Genomic DNA, 16,485 nt, shown 5'->3' with positions numbered 1-16,485 from the left:
AAAGCCGAGCAACAGTTAAACCCTGTGTCTGTGGCGGGGAAATGATAATTTAGAGTGATGTGTCCTGGAATAACTCTGTCTCTACTGTTTCCATTTTGGAAGATGATGCTGCACATTACTGGACATTGTCCCTCATCTGCTGAACCGTTTTTATGACTCTCGCGTCAACTAAATCAAAATAAAATGTCAAAAGAGATTCTTGTAAATGGGACGAGTAAACAAACCACTGTATTTTATTATAATTTCCTACAGGCTGCATACCAGAGCAAGATTTTTGGAAATACAAACGTTTTTCCAAAATATCTTAGATGCACAAACAAATCAACACAGTTCAATGCTTTCTGTTTTAATAGGCAGGCATGGTGTGCCCCCTTGTGGACAAATGACAACCAGCATGTCAGGTGAACTGGGGGTAGAAAGCACATTTGTGCCCTCTTTTTTTGCCTTTAAACAAAATATATTACAGTAGTCTGAAATCATGTTTAAGTTTTTAGAACTTTAAACTTTATTTATAGGATAAGGAATCACTCAACAACCAAACAAATTCTGGAAATCATTCGTTCACTCACGCGCACACCAAGCACTCGTCAAAAAAGCAGCTCGCCATCAGCATCTGGAATTAGTGATGGTCAGGAGTCACTGGTCTTCATTTGCCGGCAGCCTTGAACGGATCGGACCATATCTTCACACCTTTGGGGAAAAAAAGAAATAGAAAGGGTCAGTAAGGAACGGGTGATGTCAGAGAACCGATGAGGCTCTGCTCTGACCAACATATCTCATTCAGTATATTTTTGCTTGATCTTGGAGGGAGTCAAATATGATGAATATGAATATTAAAATCATCCTGTCTGATGCTAAGTAAGTAAACCAAACATGACATGTTCAAAGATGGCATCATACAAAACAAAAAGGAAACAGAACTCCATGGAGCCAGTCCTTCTGTGAAGGACAGACATATGCATAAGACATCCTGTAAACATTTCAGTCTACATGACCTTTATCAAGTATACAATATACCTGTCATGTAGACTGAAACCTTGTAAACAAATATACCAAGTGAACTATAAATATACTGCAGTGACAAAACCAACCCCCTGTTCAAGTATGCTATGTGCGCTTACCGGCGGGTTGAACATCTGCCTGGTTGATTCCTGCCCGGTTCACCTTTTGCACTTCTCCTAGCAAAGACAGAAAAGAACAGCACATTTAGAGAAAGACTTCTGTGGCCAAAATCAATGTCATAAACAAGATTTTCACCTTGCAGCTGGTTATCATCAGTCTTTATTGTTCTCTTTTGTCTAAACTGTCAGCAACTCTAGAATAAGTCTATCCACAGTTTCACTGTATGTCCTGAATGTAGCTTTTCCATCTGTGCTGGCCAGACACATGCTGAAACCACAACTATTTAGCTTAATGTATTTTCCTGGCATCATTCTATCTTTGTCTTAGTAGATTTAACAACATATTTATGGTTTTGGGAAAGTGGAAAGGAAGGAAACCTCTCGGTGCGCAGCGAGAAACTTATGTTGCTAGCTGGGACAACACTTAAATTAACAGCCAGATAACAGAGGTTAGTTAGCTAAACCTAAACGTTTGCCAGCGCCCAACATCATATTAGCCAGCGTCACCTAGCTAAAACCATTAGCTTAGTTTATGTTTAGCTTAAGTAAAGCAACACGGGCAACAATTAGCACAACGCTGAAAACTTTACACGAAGCAGCATACTAAATGACATTAGGCTGGACACTGGAAACGCCTGCTTGTGTAACTGAAACTGAAGGAAAGCTTTAAGCCACTTACTGTACTCCTCTTTGTGCGTGAGCGGGTAGAAGAATATGGGGTAAAACGCTGCGGCAACCGCCGTTATAAACCCCCCGAATACTAATGCGATTCTCGTGTTTTTTGACATGTTTTTTTTTTTTTTTTTAACGGGAGGATACGCTTTCACCTCCAAACGTGCACGGTGTTTACAACGATTACTTCCGGGGTATGGGTCACCGGCGGTCTTTAACCGGTTTGATACGTCTGGGCTTCCGTTATGAAAATATTTGATTCGTCAGAATCACATGCTGCAGCACAATAAAAACAAGGAAGAAGATTTTAGAAGTTATCTAACGCCTCTTCTCCTTTATGGGCTAAGAAGATGGCAGTCATAGCCGTTACTGTGCTTGTGCTTTGTTACTTTTACTCATATGGAGTTACAGGGGAAAACGAGCCAATTCAGACATTTGTAATTCCTCACAGTCACATGGATGTTGGCTGGGTGTACACTATTCAGGTAGGTATCTGCGTCTAAAGTTCTAATAAGATGTTAGACTTCTCAAGTATATATTGTACAGCCTAACACCATCCTTTCACCTAACTACTATAACCCATATAATGTGGATAAATGTGTATTTTCTCTGTAAATATGAATTTGAGTATGTATTTTCAATAGGAGAGTATGCACGCCTATGCAGCCAATGTATACACCAGTGTGACTGAGGAGCTGTCAAAGGCTAAAGACCGCCGGTTCATTGCTGTGGAGCAGGAGTTCTTTCGACTGTGGTGGGACACTGTGGCCACAAACACCCATAAGAGACAAGTAAGGATGTGTGATGGGTCACTACTCTGTAATAACATAAAATAATGCTGTACACTCTTAATAAATCACCTCTAAGCTATGGACTTTTTTAAAGGGACACTCCTGTATTGCACTTTCATAAAGTTTGGGGATTTGCAAGAGACAGCAAAAAGAATAGTCAAAATCAGAGCAACGGAGGTCAAGACATCCTGGTTTTTACAAGCTGAGTACTTCTGAACTGATCTTGATGTTTACAATCAGTGGCGTCACCCCTCACATGCACAGTGAATAATTAACGTGTTATGGTTTGGTTGGTTTTGTAGGTGCGACAGCTTGTAAAAGAAGGTAGACTTGAGTTCATCATCGGGGGCCAGGTGATGCACGACGAGGCTGTAACTGATCTAGACGATGAGATACTGCAAATGACAGGTGATACTACACGTTTCCTGCCTCTGTAACCCGCAATTCCAGTGACGACATATGTAGTAACCCAGAACCTCCCTGCTGTTTCAGAGGGACATGGTTTTCTCTATGAGACATTCGGGGTACGTCCTCAGTTCTCTTGGCACGTGGATCCATTTGGAGCCTCTGCCACCACGCCGGTCCTGTTTGCCCTGGCAGGTTTCAATGCCCACCTCATCTCACGCATTGACTATGACCTCAAAGACACCATGCAGAAGGAGAAGGTATTCATTGGTGCCTTAGTCTAAATACAACAATCATGGCTAGATCTTGCTTACTATAAATCAGTGGTGGATATAATTAAGAAAAATAGACAAACATGTCGTTTATTTTTTTTTGTACAGAAACTACAGTTTGTATGGAGAGGCTCTCCCTCTCTAAAAGAGAAGCAGCAGATTTTCACTCACACTATGGACCAGTTTAGTTATTGCACTCCATCCCACGTGCCATTCTCAAACAGGTAGAAGATGTTTGGACTCATATAATATTCCCTATTTCTGTTTCTACTGCACTTTCAGTGTTTGTGTCAAAAACATTTTGTTCGCAGCTCTGGTTTCTACTGGAATGGAGTTGCCTTGTTCCCAGACCCACCTAAAGATGGAGTCTACCCCAATATGAGCCTGCCTGTCACTAAGGAAACAGTACACGCCTACGCACAGACCATGGTGGAGAACATCAAGCAGAGGGCAGCATGGTTTAGGACTAACCATGTGCTCTGGCCATGGGTGAGTAAATTGAAACTCTGGATCATTTTATTTAGCATTAAATCCAGCTAAATATTTGTTTGCTCCTTGTGTTTCAGGGCTGTGACAAACAATTCTACAACTCGTCTGTACAGTTCAACAACATGGATCCTTTAATAAAGTACATCAACCAGAACAGCAAAGAGTTTGGGGTGACAGTCCAGTATGCAAGTTTAAGTGAATACTTCCAAGCCATCTACCAATCCAATCTTGTTTGGGAGTTGCGGGGGAGCGAAGATTTTCTGCCATATTCCACTGGTGAGAGTCTCTGTCCTAAAACATAACATGAAGCATTACCTTCTATCATCTACTGTGGCTAATGTGTTTTATTTCTTAGAACCACACCAGGCATGGACAGGATTTTATGCTTCCAGAAATGTTTTGAAAGGAGTGGCACGGCAAGCTAGTTCCCAGCTGCACGCAGCTGAGACTCTCTTCGCTCGGTACAGGATCAGCTTCCCTGACGGACCTGTAGCTAAAGACTGGGCTCTGGACAAACTGAGAGCGCTTCGCTGGGCTGTCTCTGAGGTAAACTGTCAAACTGCTGGGACTCCTTTTTGTCCATGTTAAGGACACAAGTAAATACTTAGAATTCCAAAACCACAAAATGTTATTTGGATTATGTTTATAGGTTCAGCACCATGATGGTATCACTGGCACCGAGTCTCCCAAGGTGGCAGACATGTACCTGCAGCATCTCATGCAGGCCATGATGGGAGTGGAGGAACTTCTCGCTGCACTCTTTCTGTTGCCCCACAACCTTGACATCCCCAGAATCCTCAGCAGCCACTACCACAGAAAAGGTGTTATGCAAGAGGATTGCAGCTTACTGTGTTTGCGCAGTACTTCCCCTAAAATTATAAATAGTTTTTATATGTCTGTTTGTTTATGGATTAAGGAAACAACATACAACATGTTAATTAGTGAGTTTTTAGAAGTGCTGGTAGGCAGATTTTGTAACTTTGGGGTGAGCTAGCTTTTCTTCTCTTCTAATTCAAGCAAACATTCAAGTTACCATTTAAATAAACTGGTAATTAATCTCCTCGTGCAGGTGTTCATCAGACTCTGGAGCAACATGTCATCGTTTACAACCCTTTAGCGTGGAACATCACCACTATCATCAATGTCACAGTAACCTTCCCGACTGCAGCCGTCTTTGATGATGATGGACACCCTGTGCTTGCACAGGTATTATTGTTTTTTTTTAATAAATATTATATTATACATATACGATTTTGTGTGACCTGATTTGTTTTGCATTTCAGAAACAGAAAATCTGTTTAATATATGCTGTAATAATATCCTCCACCTCTTTCTGTTACAGATCCAGAGATCAGCACAGTCCAATGTGACCTATGATCTCTTTATCGTGGTGGACCTGGGAGGCCTTCAGCATAGAAAATACCTGATCAAGTTCTCTGACAAGCCATGCTCTGGGAGGCCCAAGTGTGGCTGGACTTATGAAGCCAAAGGGGTTCTGTTCGAGAGACGCCACGTCCAGGAGTGGACAAAAACTGGGAGGAGGCTTCTTCCAGTTCTGAATGAGTGTTACAAGCTCATGTTTGACCAGGACACCAATCTACTGCACAGCATCACTTATCTGTAAGATATAAAAATATTAAATATTATCACATATCACATATGTTTCAGCATCGTTACAAAATAATTTGATCACAGTGATATTGTGCATTCATTTCCAATTTTTAACGTCTGTGTCTTGTGAAAAAAAAACTCATCCTTTCCTCTTGTGCGTATTGTAACTCTCTGACCTTTGACCTCTCTGTCATCCTTGGTAGTAAAGAAAAAAGGAGAGTAAGGATGACTCAGGATTTCTGGGAGTACCACGCAAATGGAGATGTACAAGCAGGGCCCATCTCAGATAACTACATCTTCAGCACTAACGGTTCAGCCGTGCGAGCCTACAAGGCAGTGGAAATGGAGATTATCCCTGGGAAGATTGTGTCTGAGATCAGGCAGTACTTCTACAGGTGGGTAAAAGGACGTTTGTTTTGCTTTTAGTTGAGTTATTCTGCTCGTCTCTTCTCAGCCCTAATTGTGCCACTCACTCTCCTAAATTAATTTGGTGCATCCTTTAGGGAGGAAAACGATAAAAACTACACTTACTCAATCACCACGCGTGTCCCAGAATGTTTCGGGACCGGGCTGCGGTGTCACAGGCTGGAGCAGACCTATTCGCTGGGCCCCCTCCATCTCAACACAGAAATTGTCCTCAGGACCAGCACCGCCCTGCACAACAACAGGACCCTGTACACAGATGACAATGGCTATCAAATGATGAAGAGGCCATACAGGAAGTTCACTAATAACACTTTAGCAAGAGTAAGTCCTCGAATAAAGTAGATTCTTGAAATTTAAGCTGCAAGACATTTTCATTAATTAAATTCTGTAATTGATAACAGTGAGCTGAAGTAAGTTAATATGTAAAATAATCCATATTAACGTGTTTTGCAGAACTACTTCCCCATGGTTCGGACAGCCTACATTGAGGATGACCTGAGCAGACTGGTGCTCATCAGTGACAGAGCCCACGGTGTTTCCAGCCAAGCCAATGGACAACTAGAGGTACAAAAAGGCAGCACAAGCACGCACTCAGTTACTGTCCACTCACACAGAAACACGTTAGCATCCTGTGTTTTACCCCTAGGTCATGCTCCATCGACGCCTTTGGAACAACTTGGCCTGGAACCTCGGCTACAACCTGACCCTCAATGACAGTTCAGTTGTAAGGCCCACCCTGTGGATGGTGCTGGGCTCCATCGGTGCCACCTCCACCCTTTACCAGAAGGAGGCAATAGAGCTGCAGCACAGACCCGTCATCATGCCCATAGACCAACCTCGTGAGTGCTCGTTATATACACATATACATATATAATAGAAAATATATATGTAGTGATACATAAGTCCCTTCCTCTTTCACTCTGAATGCACTTTGACAACCTCACTAATGTATGTTTTATGTTCTCTCTTGTGCACTCAGAGAAGCCTCGGCAGGAAAAGGAGCCCAGAGGAAGTTCTCCTGTGCGTTCAGTCATTCTGCCGCCAAACCTCCACCTGCTCAGCCTCAGTATCCCCGGATGGAACTACAGCTCTAACCATGATGTTCACCTCAGTCACATACACTCAGGTCAGGTCAGGGAGAAAATACTGGGCACACAAAAATCTGTCCAGTCACATTTAGTGTTTCTATTCTGACATTTGTTTGTCTGCAGGATTCAGTTATGTAATTTTGTGTGTGTGTGTGACATGCATCTAGGTAAGGATCTGCACATGGAGCCGGACTATGATCGGGTCCTTTTGAGAATCATGCATCTGTTTGAGGAGGGAGAAGATCCTGAGCTTTCAAAGCCAGTCACCATAAACTTAAAGGTACTGATAAAGAATCCAGCTTAAACTCTACATGTTAATGTTGTGTAAGAGGAAATCCTTGGACTTTCATCATTTTAAAATGGAACTTACTTAATCTTTTTCTTCAATGGTCATTTCCTGTATGCGCAGGATGTTCTGCAGGGCATAGGGGAAGTAAAAGTGCTGGAGGAGCGTTCTCTCACCGGAACCTGGGATATCACCAGTCTGCAGAGGTGGAAGTGGAAGACTGCAGATAACTTAGAAACAAGTGAGAAAGGGCTGCAATCAGAAGAAGAATATGATTATGTTCGGTCACACTGTTTTAACAAACATACACTGATAGATGCTTCTTGTCTTTTACACACATTGTCTTGGTTTCTCCTTCTTTTAGAGAACAAAAGGTGTCAGGCGTGTGGGGAAGAAACTTTCACCGTCACCATCTCACCCAAAGAGATCAGGACCTTCTTCGTTCACTTCGGTTCCAGTAACTTTTAGGCCAAACTGTCTTCTGTGAAGATAGCCAGTCTTTAGGCTTAATATCACAGCGCTTCTGAAGAATCGATCCTTACCTACACTGTTAATTAATGCTCTTTTTGCACATTGTGTTGATTTGTCAAGAGGCACTGATGTGTTGATGAGGTGTGAACATTCCCGCTTTGAGCCCCTGTTGACTCTTACTGAATAAAGTCATTATTTTTGTTCTGTTCAAATGTCTGTGTCAGATGTCTGACTCCACTCACAGAAGCCAACTTACGCTACAGTAAAATTTATCTGATGGTGGGGTACAGGGGAGACATGGCCACTAACTGACTAACACCAACAAAAGCATTACCATAATTAGGAGAAAGAAAAAGTTTCCTTAAGAAGAGAACTTGTTTTAAATGGAAAGATGGAAAAAAGCTTTTCCAACATACCAAATTACCAAATTTACCAAATTACTCCTAATTTCTTCCTATATAATTTATATGGATGTGAGAGTAATCACGTCAGTTCCTTTAAATAAAGAGGCAGTCTACCAAAATGGCCGCTAGGGGCTTCACGCAGCAACTGCCCACCCTACCTCATGGTGCAGTTGACAGCGATTAAACCAAAAGGCAACACCCGAGGAGAACAAACCCTCGGTCTGTCTGTGCATCGGCGCAGCCAGAAAACGAAGGCGGGTTTTCCAGTGTTGGCATGCAGCAGCTTAATACGCCATGATCGCCTGGGAAGGAGACGACGTTGTCTGCAATTTGGATCAAGATGAGCAGTGGCAGTGTGAGTCCTGCTGTCTTTATAATGGGCTCTGTTATCAGCTGCAGGACTCTGAATAAGGATCGCACCCGTTTGTTGTTGTTGTTTATTATAAGAGCAGTGCGTTAAGTGCACGGTCCCTTAGTTGCATCGTTTAATATAACGAATGAAGTCTTTGTTACTAATAGAGATGCAGGATGCTGTGAGGAGGCGTTGCACGTGTTGCTAGGATACTAGTCTGGGAGGATACTGGTGGGCTGCATCGTCTATAAGGCTCCCTGAGGTGCTGGCGGATTTTTTAGCTCAGGCCTGTTGGATATTTATTTATTTGTTTATCTGTTGTTTGACTTATACTTTGCCTGTGACATTAATATACTTTGTCTCTGTGTATGTGTTTGAACAGAAAAGAGAGAGGGAGCAGAAGAGGAAACTGCAGCACTTCCTGAGTGACCTGGCTCTGCTTGGATCATTACAGGTTTGACCACACTGGCAGTGAATGCAGAGGAGATTGAACACTCAGTGTGATATGCAATCTTATGCCAAATATACTGTTTTCCTCACAGGGCTTTAAATACTTCCAGCCTTGGCTCAGAGGGAAAGAAGAGTTGCTGCTGACTGTCGTCAATGAGGATCTGGTCAGTTTCTGTAGACATGTGCATGTATATAGAATATATGCATACAAGAGTTTCAAACAAAATATAACCATTTAACAAACAGCACTTGAAAGATGCCTCAATAAACACCACCCTCCCTCTTCTTCACCCATACTGACCTGCAGGGTTGGCGTTCCCCGGGCTTTGTGGTGTCCAGAGCCTCCTCCTACTCCTCCACCAGCAGCTGTAACAGCAGCGATGTCTCCCCCAGCAGCAGCTCCCCCAGCCTGGCCAGTCGGAGCAGCTCTCCCCTGCCCGGGGAACCTCCAGGCCCACGAGACCTGCAGCCGCAAACACACACCAAGACTCAGCCACAGACTGCCAGGTGACTGACGCCATTCTCACTTCATTTTCTTTTCATTTTCTAGATCAAACTATTAATTTAAAAAAATAAGACACACCGGTTGATCTCTTCCTGTGTTCTCAGGGACCCCTGCAGTGAGGAGCATCTTCTCCCAGCATCTCCTAGTGAAAGAGAGATAGCAGTACCTGTAAGTGCTTCAGCCAGTCTTGATTTTGTTTACAGGTCTCACTCTTTACTTGTCTCACAACCTCCACTTTGTCCCTCAACAGGAGGTGAACTGCACTCTTTTTTTATTAGCCGGCTATGTGAAGTACGGCCGACCTTACGCCTGGATACGCTCCAATCACGAGCGCCTGGTCAACATAGGAGGCACTGATTCAATGGTCAAGGACACGCCCATGAAACTCAAGTCCATCGCGGACTGGCAGACACGAGGTATGGAAACAATGTGAGGAATCCAAACAGGAGAAAGTTATTGTTTCACTGCGCAGATTCAATAATTACACCATTTTCCATGAGCTAAATCAGATGCAGATGTCTTTGCTTGAGTTTAACCTTCTGAGAGATTACTGTTTGGTGTGGATTAGGTTTGTGGAAAAAGCTCTAGGTGGTTTATTTTTAAGAATTTCTATGTTCTGATTGGATTTCTGTCCTTTTTTTTAGGTATTCGTGTGTGGGACATCGTCAGTGAATTGGTGTGCCTGTGCACTGTACCGTCTCCATCAAACCCCTTCGCCCTGGACATGCGTTACATCCAAAGTCTTCCCCTCCCGGACCGATTCCTCGTCACGGGCGCTCTCCTCAGCTTCCTGGAGATGTACGTGGTCTACGGGAACCGGGACGAGCTGCACTATGACAAAGGTAAAGAAAATCACACAACAGTTGGTGTCAGTATTTTCAAGCTACAGTACATAATGTGATTTTATTACAACATCATTAATGTTATTATTGAAGCCAGCAGGTGATGCTGTTTAGCTACATTACACAGAGATGAGACATACAACCTTTCTCCCACTCAACACTTTGCTGCCACAGCTCATGCTTTGGATGATCTCATGGTTTTCTCCTTTCAGTCGTAGAGGAGGTGAAGCCTCTGAGGCGTCTCCACGTCCAATCCCTGCTGGAGTTACAGCGCCACAGGGAGACCTCCAGGCTAAGCATCGGTCCAGCGGTGCAGGACTGATCCCCATCAAGATGAGATATCCTCAGCGCACTTTTAACCTTTGGTAGAAAAAGAGAGACAGTAAATAGGTTAATAATGTGGGATGTCACTTACGTGAAAGACTGTCTGTAATTGTGTTTTAATGATTTTTGTGCTGTGGTGTGACTCATGAGTATTTATGTAACCTGTGTGAACAAAATTCCTGAAGAGAGCTCTCGTCACAGTACTCGTATTGCGTACACATTGTACAAAACCTGTTTGTTTCAAGGCTGCACTGTCCAGTAGGAGTTGTATCTGCATCTTTATGTCGGTTGAAAGGTAGTCACATGTATCAAATGTTTTGGAAATGTAAAAACGCTGGAGAAATAACCCTGGGAAATGTGTCACATGACTGAGATTAAAAATCCCAGGACCTCTTTGAATCTCTTGCCCTGCCACCCCCAAACCCTTCAATCTCAATCTCTTCCTCTCCCACACACATACACATACACAGTTTTGGACAAGAATGCTGTTTTCATCAGGCCAAATATAACATTTTAAAACTTGAGTGTTCAATCCTGGAAACAGAATCATTCATCAGGGTCAAAGCTGCAGAAGTCAAAGCTGGTTAAATATTTGTCTTCTTCAAAGTTACAGCAACATGAGAACATGTAAAGACAAACAAAAATGTTCTATAAAAAGGTTTAATAATTCATAAAATACATATTCAATTAAATATGTACAGTGACAAAACAGTACATTGATAAAATATATCTTAGAGCAGGCACTTTTAACCCCTTTTCTGAGATGAGGGTTGTGCCGTTTGTAAAAGATACATCAAGAGTACAAAAATGTTAAAATTAGCAGATAAAAACCGAGTGGCACGTCAGTCAAAAACACAGCTTTCCTGTTAAAAAGGCAACATCTCTTAGCTTAGCTTTGGTCAGAAAACCCAAAATGAGAACTCAATGGTAGCCTCGGGGCGTACCACTAATCCTCATGTCTCTCATTTGTAAACCTTAGACAGAAATCGCCATCATGAGAGCATGTTATGCAATACTGCACATATCAGTGCCTATAACCGTCACTTTAAATGGACTTAAGTAGTTAGGGCACCTTTTATGGCTACGGTAATGAGAACAAGTCGAGGGCTTGAGGAGTTAAAAGCACATGGTAGCATCTGCTGATGAGGCTGCTCCAAATGCAAAGTCATGGTTGGACATGGAGAAGAATTTGGGGCTTTTAAGAAGATTCTCCATCTCAGATTTCCTCTCTATTGGAATGCAGGTGCATGGCCCTGCATTCCTCACAGAGGCTCCACATGGGAACACAGTGTTCCCAGTGTTCGGACACAAATAAACTCGCACGTCATGGCTGAGTGTGTTTTTCCCCAAATAAATGCAAATAATTTATCGCAGTCAGGATCTGTTTTTCTTTTTTTTTTTTTTTTTTTTTTTTTTTTTTTAAGTGTAGTGCACAAGGGGAGGATTTTGTTGACCCTGCAAGTTCTGCAAATGTCTATTTTTAATTTACAATGCAGGTGCTGGGCCTGTCATACAATTTGTCACCAGCAAGTGGCCTCTTAAAATGCAGAACGAAATGATTAAACTGTGACGTGTTCAAATTTTACAGCTGGACATTTGGAAACTGTACGTTACTGCATTTGTGTACATTACAGACTAAAGTAAATTTACTTCACTTTTGTATGACATGCCAGCATTTTTCTCTGTATCTTGTCTTCTTATAGTGTGTAATCTTGACCAAAACTATCACAACATAGATTTAAAAGTGTGGTTTTGTCCATCCAGAGAGAAAAAGTGAAGAGAAACATACTTGCTAGTGCCACAGGGTAAAAAAAAAACAAACATAAAAAATAAAATCAACATGACCCGTCACAAAAGTCAGTAAAAAAAAAATCTGCCTTCAAAAACATCAGAACTCTCATCGTCTTTTTCCAGTTTTGCCTGTGGATCATTTGGCCAACAACCAGTATCATGGTCAGCTGCAAATGTCACAGACCAAACCCTTCGGTGGCTTCAGGATCAAGTAGACACCTTAAAAACATACAAGCCAACCAAAAAGAGCCAATGAAATATCAGTCTGGTCACTGCATGTTGACAGGTGAACAAAGAAAGCTGTCAACAGCATCTTGTGCTGCACTGAACGCTACACTTGCAAAAGTCAACAGACAACTTTGCTGCGTCACAAACCTTCAAGTCCACACACTCACTGATTATGGCAACGTCCTCTCACAAGCAGATTCCTCATACATTATGTCTAAATAACTTCCCAGTTGCATCCCCTTTGTCCTTCCTTCTGTCTTGTAATCACTCCCCTCCCTCCCTTCAGTGCTGTCATCCTTGAGGTTGTCATTAGGTTCGTGTGGTCCCACATTTGAGGGGTTAAAGCCTGGGTTCAGTTCCAGCTGTCAGAGGCAGATCCTCTTCTGGTGATGGCCCTCATGGGGCTGCGAGACACAGAGCCTCTCTTCTTCCAGCGAACTGAAAAAGAAAGAAGCTATGTTAGCTTGGCAGCTGCAAACACTGGTGTTTAAATATTAATTATGAACACACAACCAGCCCAGTTTCGTCAACTTTGACTCTAGAGTGTCCTAGTGAGGCTATTCATTTACTACTACCTACTTCAGTTTCCTCAGCTTCTACAGGCTTGTCATCTCACCTTTTCCCAGACTGGCAGGCAGGGTGGAACTCTTTGTGTTGATGGGAGAGCTGGACGACTCCTCCACACGTCTCCCCTTCACCTCTCCTGCCGTCAGCGTGGCCGAGCCGTCCTGCTGCCAGTCACTCAGCGCTCGCTGGAAGGAATGAGCCAGACAGGCCGTCATGTCTCGTGCCCGCTCTGCCCGGCTGCACCAGAACACCCGACACTGCAGCTGCTGCCCATGATGCTTGCAGATGTACAGGAAGACATTGGGCCGATTGGCATCAGCGGCACAGTACGCAATGTCCTGCAGATATGTCTTCGTGAGCTGCCGACCTGTACTCAGCTCCTTGACCTCAACGTATCTTGGGCGCACCACAAGGGCGTGATCTTTGCTCAGCTTCTTCCCATTAGCAATACCTTCTAGCAAGTGGCTAATAGCATCCTGGGCCTGCTCTCGATCCAGAGAGAAGATTTTCTCTGTGCCCAGGTAGTGGACTTTGAAGAGAGGGTCTCCATGGGACAAAGACTCTGTGCGGTCGCGGCGAAAGCGGCGACGTAACGCAGCAGGAGAGTTCTTGAGGGTCTGCATGAGATGGAAAGTGCTGAGAGACATGATGCGTTTCAGGTTGGGTTTGGAGGAAATTTTAGCTGAAGTGTAACTGCCTGTGGTCAGCTGGTCCTCTTCAGAGCTTCTCCCACTCTTCCACCTTTCTTCTATAAATGGAGCGTAGTTGCATCCACCGCTTTTATCTGAAATGAGGCAGATGAAGACAGTGACGTTAAAGGATCCGTTTGAAAGAACGCATGAATAATTGAACAAGACAGATGCTCAAGCTTTGTTCAGAGTTAAATAAGGTGAATGAAGAGACTGTATTGTGAAATGGACTGTATGGCCACCGAGGATTTTCTAAGGCATGAGGAAATTATTCACTGCTACACTTTTTATGCAATCTCATGCTTACAACTCCTTGATGAGGGGGAAAAAAAAAACATGCAGTCAGCACAACTTGTCCTGCAGCATGGAAAAACAAAGGCCACCAAACAGGATCAGTAACATCAGTGACGCATTCAGTGAGGAACACTTATTCACCACAGACACTAGCCATTAAATATTTACTGTCAGGTTTGGCTTGGGGTTTGTCCTCAGAGCAGTGAACCCTTAGGAGACATACAAACACACTAAGGAACTGGAAATGTGCCAAAATAAAATGGAAGGTTACTCTAACACGTGGGTGACAAAAAGACGATCAGACAGGTACAAGGCCTTCTTTAAACTCAACCCCGCGTTAAATATTACAAACAACACATCACCATACTGTTAGTTACTGGAGGACTTAAAGACTTCTGTGACCTCGCTAACTCAAGTCTTATGCAACCACATCTGGCCCCCCATTGTCTCCCATCCTACAAACTCACAGAACTGCCTGTTCTCCATTGTGTTGCACTTTATTTTTTCCCCTTTCTCTTTTCTTGGCCATTCTTTCAACATCCTAGCTCCCCCCTCAGAAGCAACTTGCAGAGAGAACCGCCGACTGTTCCAAGGTGATGGCCATTGTTAGTCAGCCCCCTGTGCAGGAAGCAGCTTTGCATTCCCCCCCTAAATATTTCTCTCACAAACAATGGCATACTTCTGAGAGTGTGTCACATAACAAAAGAGAAAGAGGTTGACCTAGAGTCTTGAACGACCCAGGACAGGCACATGTACATGTGTAGGTTACAAACATGCAAAGGCGCTGAAACCACAGCATTCACCTGCAAACACACCTACACAAAAGCACCTCTTTGAATTAAACCAAGTACAATACTGATGGTCCCTGTCACTTCATACAGTCCAAATTTACACCCAAGTAAGATCTTAAAGTACGTCAAATTCATATAAACAAACAAACAACTAACACTGTCAAATCCAGAAGGTTCATCTTGTTGTTACCTTTTAGACATTTCTGCTTATATTTACATTCTTGGCCACCACTTTATTCAAAATATGTGGCAAAAACAAAATCCACTAAACATAAAGTCAAATAAGAGGTTATATTAACGACTCAGTCTACATCCAAAGATGCAACCTACAAGACAGAACCTAATCTTCTAACCTTCTTCCCCCAAAATGAAAAACAATAGAGGAATGGCAAACAATATTTGAAAGCTTGAGTTTTTTTTTTTTTTGCCGAATTAACTACCAAAGGCTAGTGATTACTTAAAACATCTTAAACACACGATGTTCGACATATAATCTCAGGAATAAGCGAAATAACCTGAAATTGACAGATTTCAGAGCGTGGTTCGGCGTGCTCCGGGGCGTCCCACAGAACTCCACACTACTGAACGTTGTCAGAAACCATTTAGCGTTTGATATTGCCAAGAGGCATAAACAATAATAAACAACGAACGAATCGTGACAACACTTGAACATGAGGTGTGCTATTCAAATTATCCCCTGTACTTTTCCAAAATGTGTCCTTACCTGAGCACAGTTTCATGCAAACGATGTCCTCGTGCGCCTCAGGTGAACCGCAGAGTCCCGTGATCTTTTCCAACACACCGGACAGGTGGAGGTTTACTATCCAGCACGTTCACACAAAATTCAGGTTGTTCTCTGAACTCGGTGACACTCGTACGCAAATGAACGGCACGCACACGGACACGGAGTGAGACGCTTTATGTACCGGACTGGAGACATGCGCTCCTCTCTCTGCACAGCGTGTATGAGGTGAATGAATCACAGAGCTCGCGGAAGAACCGTTTTAAACCGCGTAGGCTCGAGCTCGTCACACACGTGGACGAGCATTTGCGTCTGTGCAGTGAGGAGGCTGGTTGGTGTGGGCGGAGGAAGGTCTGCAGGTGGGGAAGTAGCGATCACACACACGCAGAAACTGACCTAAATATTCAATATACAGTGACACCAAACACAGAAAAGCATCAGATCCTCACATTTGATGAGCTCGAACTTTTAAAACAACTTTTTTTTTTTTTTTTTGCCATATTTGGTTTTTAAATAAATGCTTATTCGTCAACTTTGTTTTTCTGTTAATTGACCAATTAATCTACTAATTGTTCTGCTACTAATTAGGAGCGTATTGAAAATTAATATTTATAATTATATCTTTGAATCTATACTTAAAATGTGGACAATTCATTACAACAGATTAGCTTACATCATTTCACAGGCCCATGAAACCATGCCTTTCCAACTGAGAGTTTCACATAACTTTATTTAAACATGTGTGCAACACCATACTGAGAAAACATCTGAAACCCACTACCTCTCATTACCATCACATTGCGTCATAGCCCCTCTCTAATGGGGATCGTTGGCCTCACTGGTTCAGATCTGCTTCAACTGTTTATTCTGGGGG

The 16,485-nt window shown here is 43.0% G+C and overlaps 4 protein-coding genes across 4 annotated transcripts; 2 read left to right on the top strand and 2 right to left on the bottom strand.

The window, feature by feature from the left end:
- Positions 1–215: 215 nt before the first annotated feature.
- On the bottom strand, positions 216–2,006 carry smim20 (small integral membrane protein 20). Its single transcript, XM_041031351.1, has 3 exons — positions 1,801–2,006; positions 1,122–1,178; positions 216–690 (listed from the first exon to the last, which is right to left on the bottom strand). The coding sequence occupies exons 1-3, from the start codon at positions 1,907–1,909 to the stop codon at positions 647–649; spliced, it is 210 nt and encodes a 69-aa protein (XP_040887285.1). The 5' UTR covers positions 1,910–2,006; the 3' UTR covers positions 216–646.
- A 56-nt stretch (positions 2,007–2,062) lies between these two features.
- Positions 2,063–7,838, top strand: man2b2 (mannosidase, alpha, class 2B, member 2). Its single transcript, XM_041031350.1, has 19 exons — positions 2,063–2,278; positions 2,438–2,584; positions 2,887–2,992; positions 3,077–3,249; positions 3,370–3,485; positions 3,573–3,750; positions 3,828–4,026; positions 4,106–4,296; positions 4,400–4,571; positions 4,820–4,956; positions 5,093–5,370; positions 5,565–5,756; positions 5,865–6,108; positions 6,241–6,351; positions 6,434–6,626; positions 6,767–6,913; positions 7,043–7,155; positions 7,285–7,402; positions 7,526–7,838. Exons 1-19 carry the CDS (start codon positions 2,144–2,146, stop codon positions 7,627–7,629), a joined length of 3,054 nt encoding a protein of 1,017 aa, XP_040887284.1. The 5' UTR covers positions 2,063–2,143; the 3' UTR covers positions 7,630–7,838.
- Positions 7,839–8,376: 538 nt separating this feature from the next.
- si:dkey-19b23.7 lies at positions 8,377–10,704 on the top strand. Its single transcript, XM_041031813.1, has 8 exons — positions 8,377–8,391; positions 8,771–8,842; positions 8,931–9,002; positions 9,146–9,345; positions 9,448–9,511; positions 9,594–9,759; positions 9,988–10,185; positions 10,398–10,704. The coding sequence occupies exons 1-8, from the start codon at positions 8,377–8,379 to the stop codon at positions 10,505–10,507; spliced, it is 897 nt and encodes a 298-aa protein (XP_040887747.1). The 3' UTR covers positions 10,508–10,704.
- A 1,182-nt stretch (positions 10,705–11,886) lies between these two features.
- On the bottom strand, positions 11,887–15,855 carry si:dkey-19b23.8 (low density lipoprotein receptor adapter protein 1). The gene is made up of 3 exons (XM_041031398.1): positions 15,594–15,855; positions 13,145–13,879; positions 11,887–12,966 (listed from the first exon to the last, which is right to left on the bottom strand). Exons 1-3 carry the CDS (start codon positions 15,607–15,609, stop codon positions 12,881–12,883), a joined length of 837 nt encoding a protein of 278 aa, XP_040887332.1. The 5' UTR covers positions 15,610–15,855; the 3' UTR covers positions 11,887–12,880.
- Between the last annotated feature and the right edge of the window lie 630 nt (positions 15,856–16,485).

The sequence above is a fragment of the Toxotes jaculatrix genome, chromosome 23, assembly GCF_017976425.1.
Source record: "Toxotes jaculatrix isolate fToxJac2 chromosome 23, fToxJac2.pri, whole genome shotgun sequence".
Taxonomy (NCBI): domain Eukaryota; kingdom Metazoa; phylum Chordata; class Actinopteri; family Toxotidae; genus Toxotes; species Toxotes jaculatrix.
The sequence above is the reverse complement of the archived record's forward strand: the minus strand, read 5'-3'. Positions and strand labels throughout refer to the sequence as shown.

Coding starts and splice junctions, on each gene's coding strand:
- smim20 (XM_041031351.1), bottom strand. CDS start 1,909: ATGTCAAAAAACACGAGAATCGCATTAGTATTCGGGGGGTTTATAACG. Junction 1,179..1,800: donor CACGCACAAAGAGGAGTACA/GTAAGTGGCTTA, acceptor TGTCTTTGCTAG/GAGAAGTGCAAAAGGTGAAC. Junction 691..1,121: donor GGCAGATGTTCAACCCGCCG/GTAAGCGCACAT, acceptor TTTTCCCCAAAG/GTGTGAAGATATGGTCCGAT.
- si:dkey-19b23.7 (XM_041031813.1), top strand. Junction 8,843..8,930: donor CTCTGCTTGGATCATTACAG/GTTTGACCACAC, acceptor TTTTCCTCACAG/GGCTTTAAATACTTCCAGCC. Junction 9,346..9,447: donor ACTCAGCCACAGACTGCCAG/GTGACTGACGCC, acceptor CTGTGTTCTCAG/GGACCCCTGCAGTGAGGAGC.
- man2b2 (XM_041031350.1), top strand. CDS start 2,144: ATGGCAGTCATAGCCGTTACTGTGCTTGTGCTTTGTTACTTTTACTCA. Junction 2,993..3,076: donor TGAGATACTGCAAATGACAG/GTGATACTACAC, acceptor CTGCTGTTTCAG/AGGGACATGGTTTTCTCTAT. Junction 4,027..4,105: donor TTTTCTGCCATATTCCACTG/GTGAGAGTCTCT, acceptor TTTATTTCTTAG/AACCACACCAGGCATGGACA.
- si:dkey-19b23.8 (XM_041031398.1), bottom strand. Junction 12,967..13,144: donor GCCTGCCAGTCTGGGAAAAG/GTGAGATGACAA, acceptor TTTCTTTTTCAG/TTCGCTGGAAGAAGAGAGGC.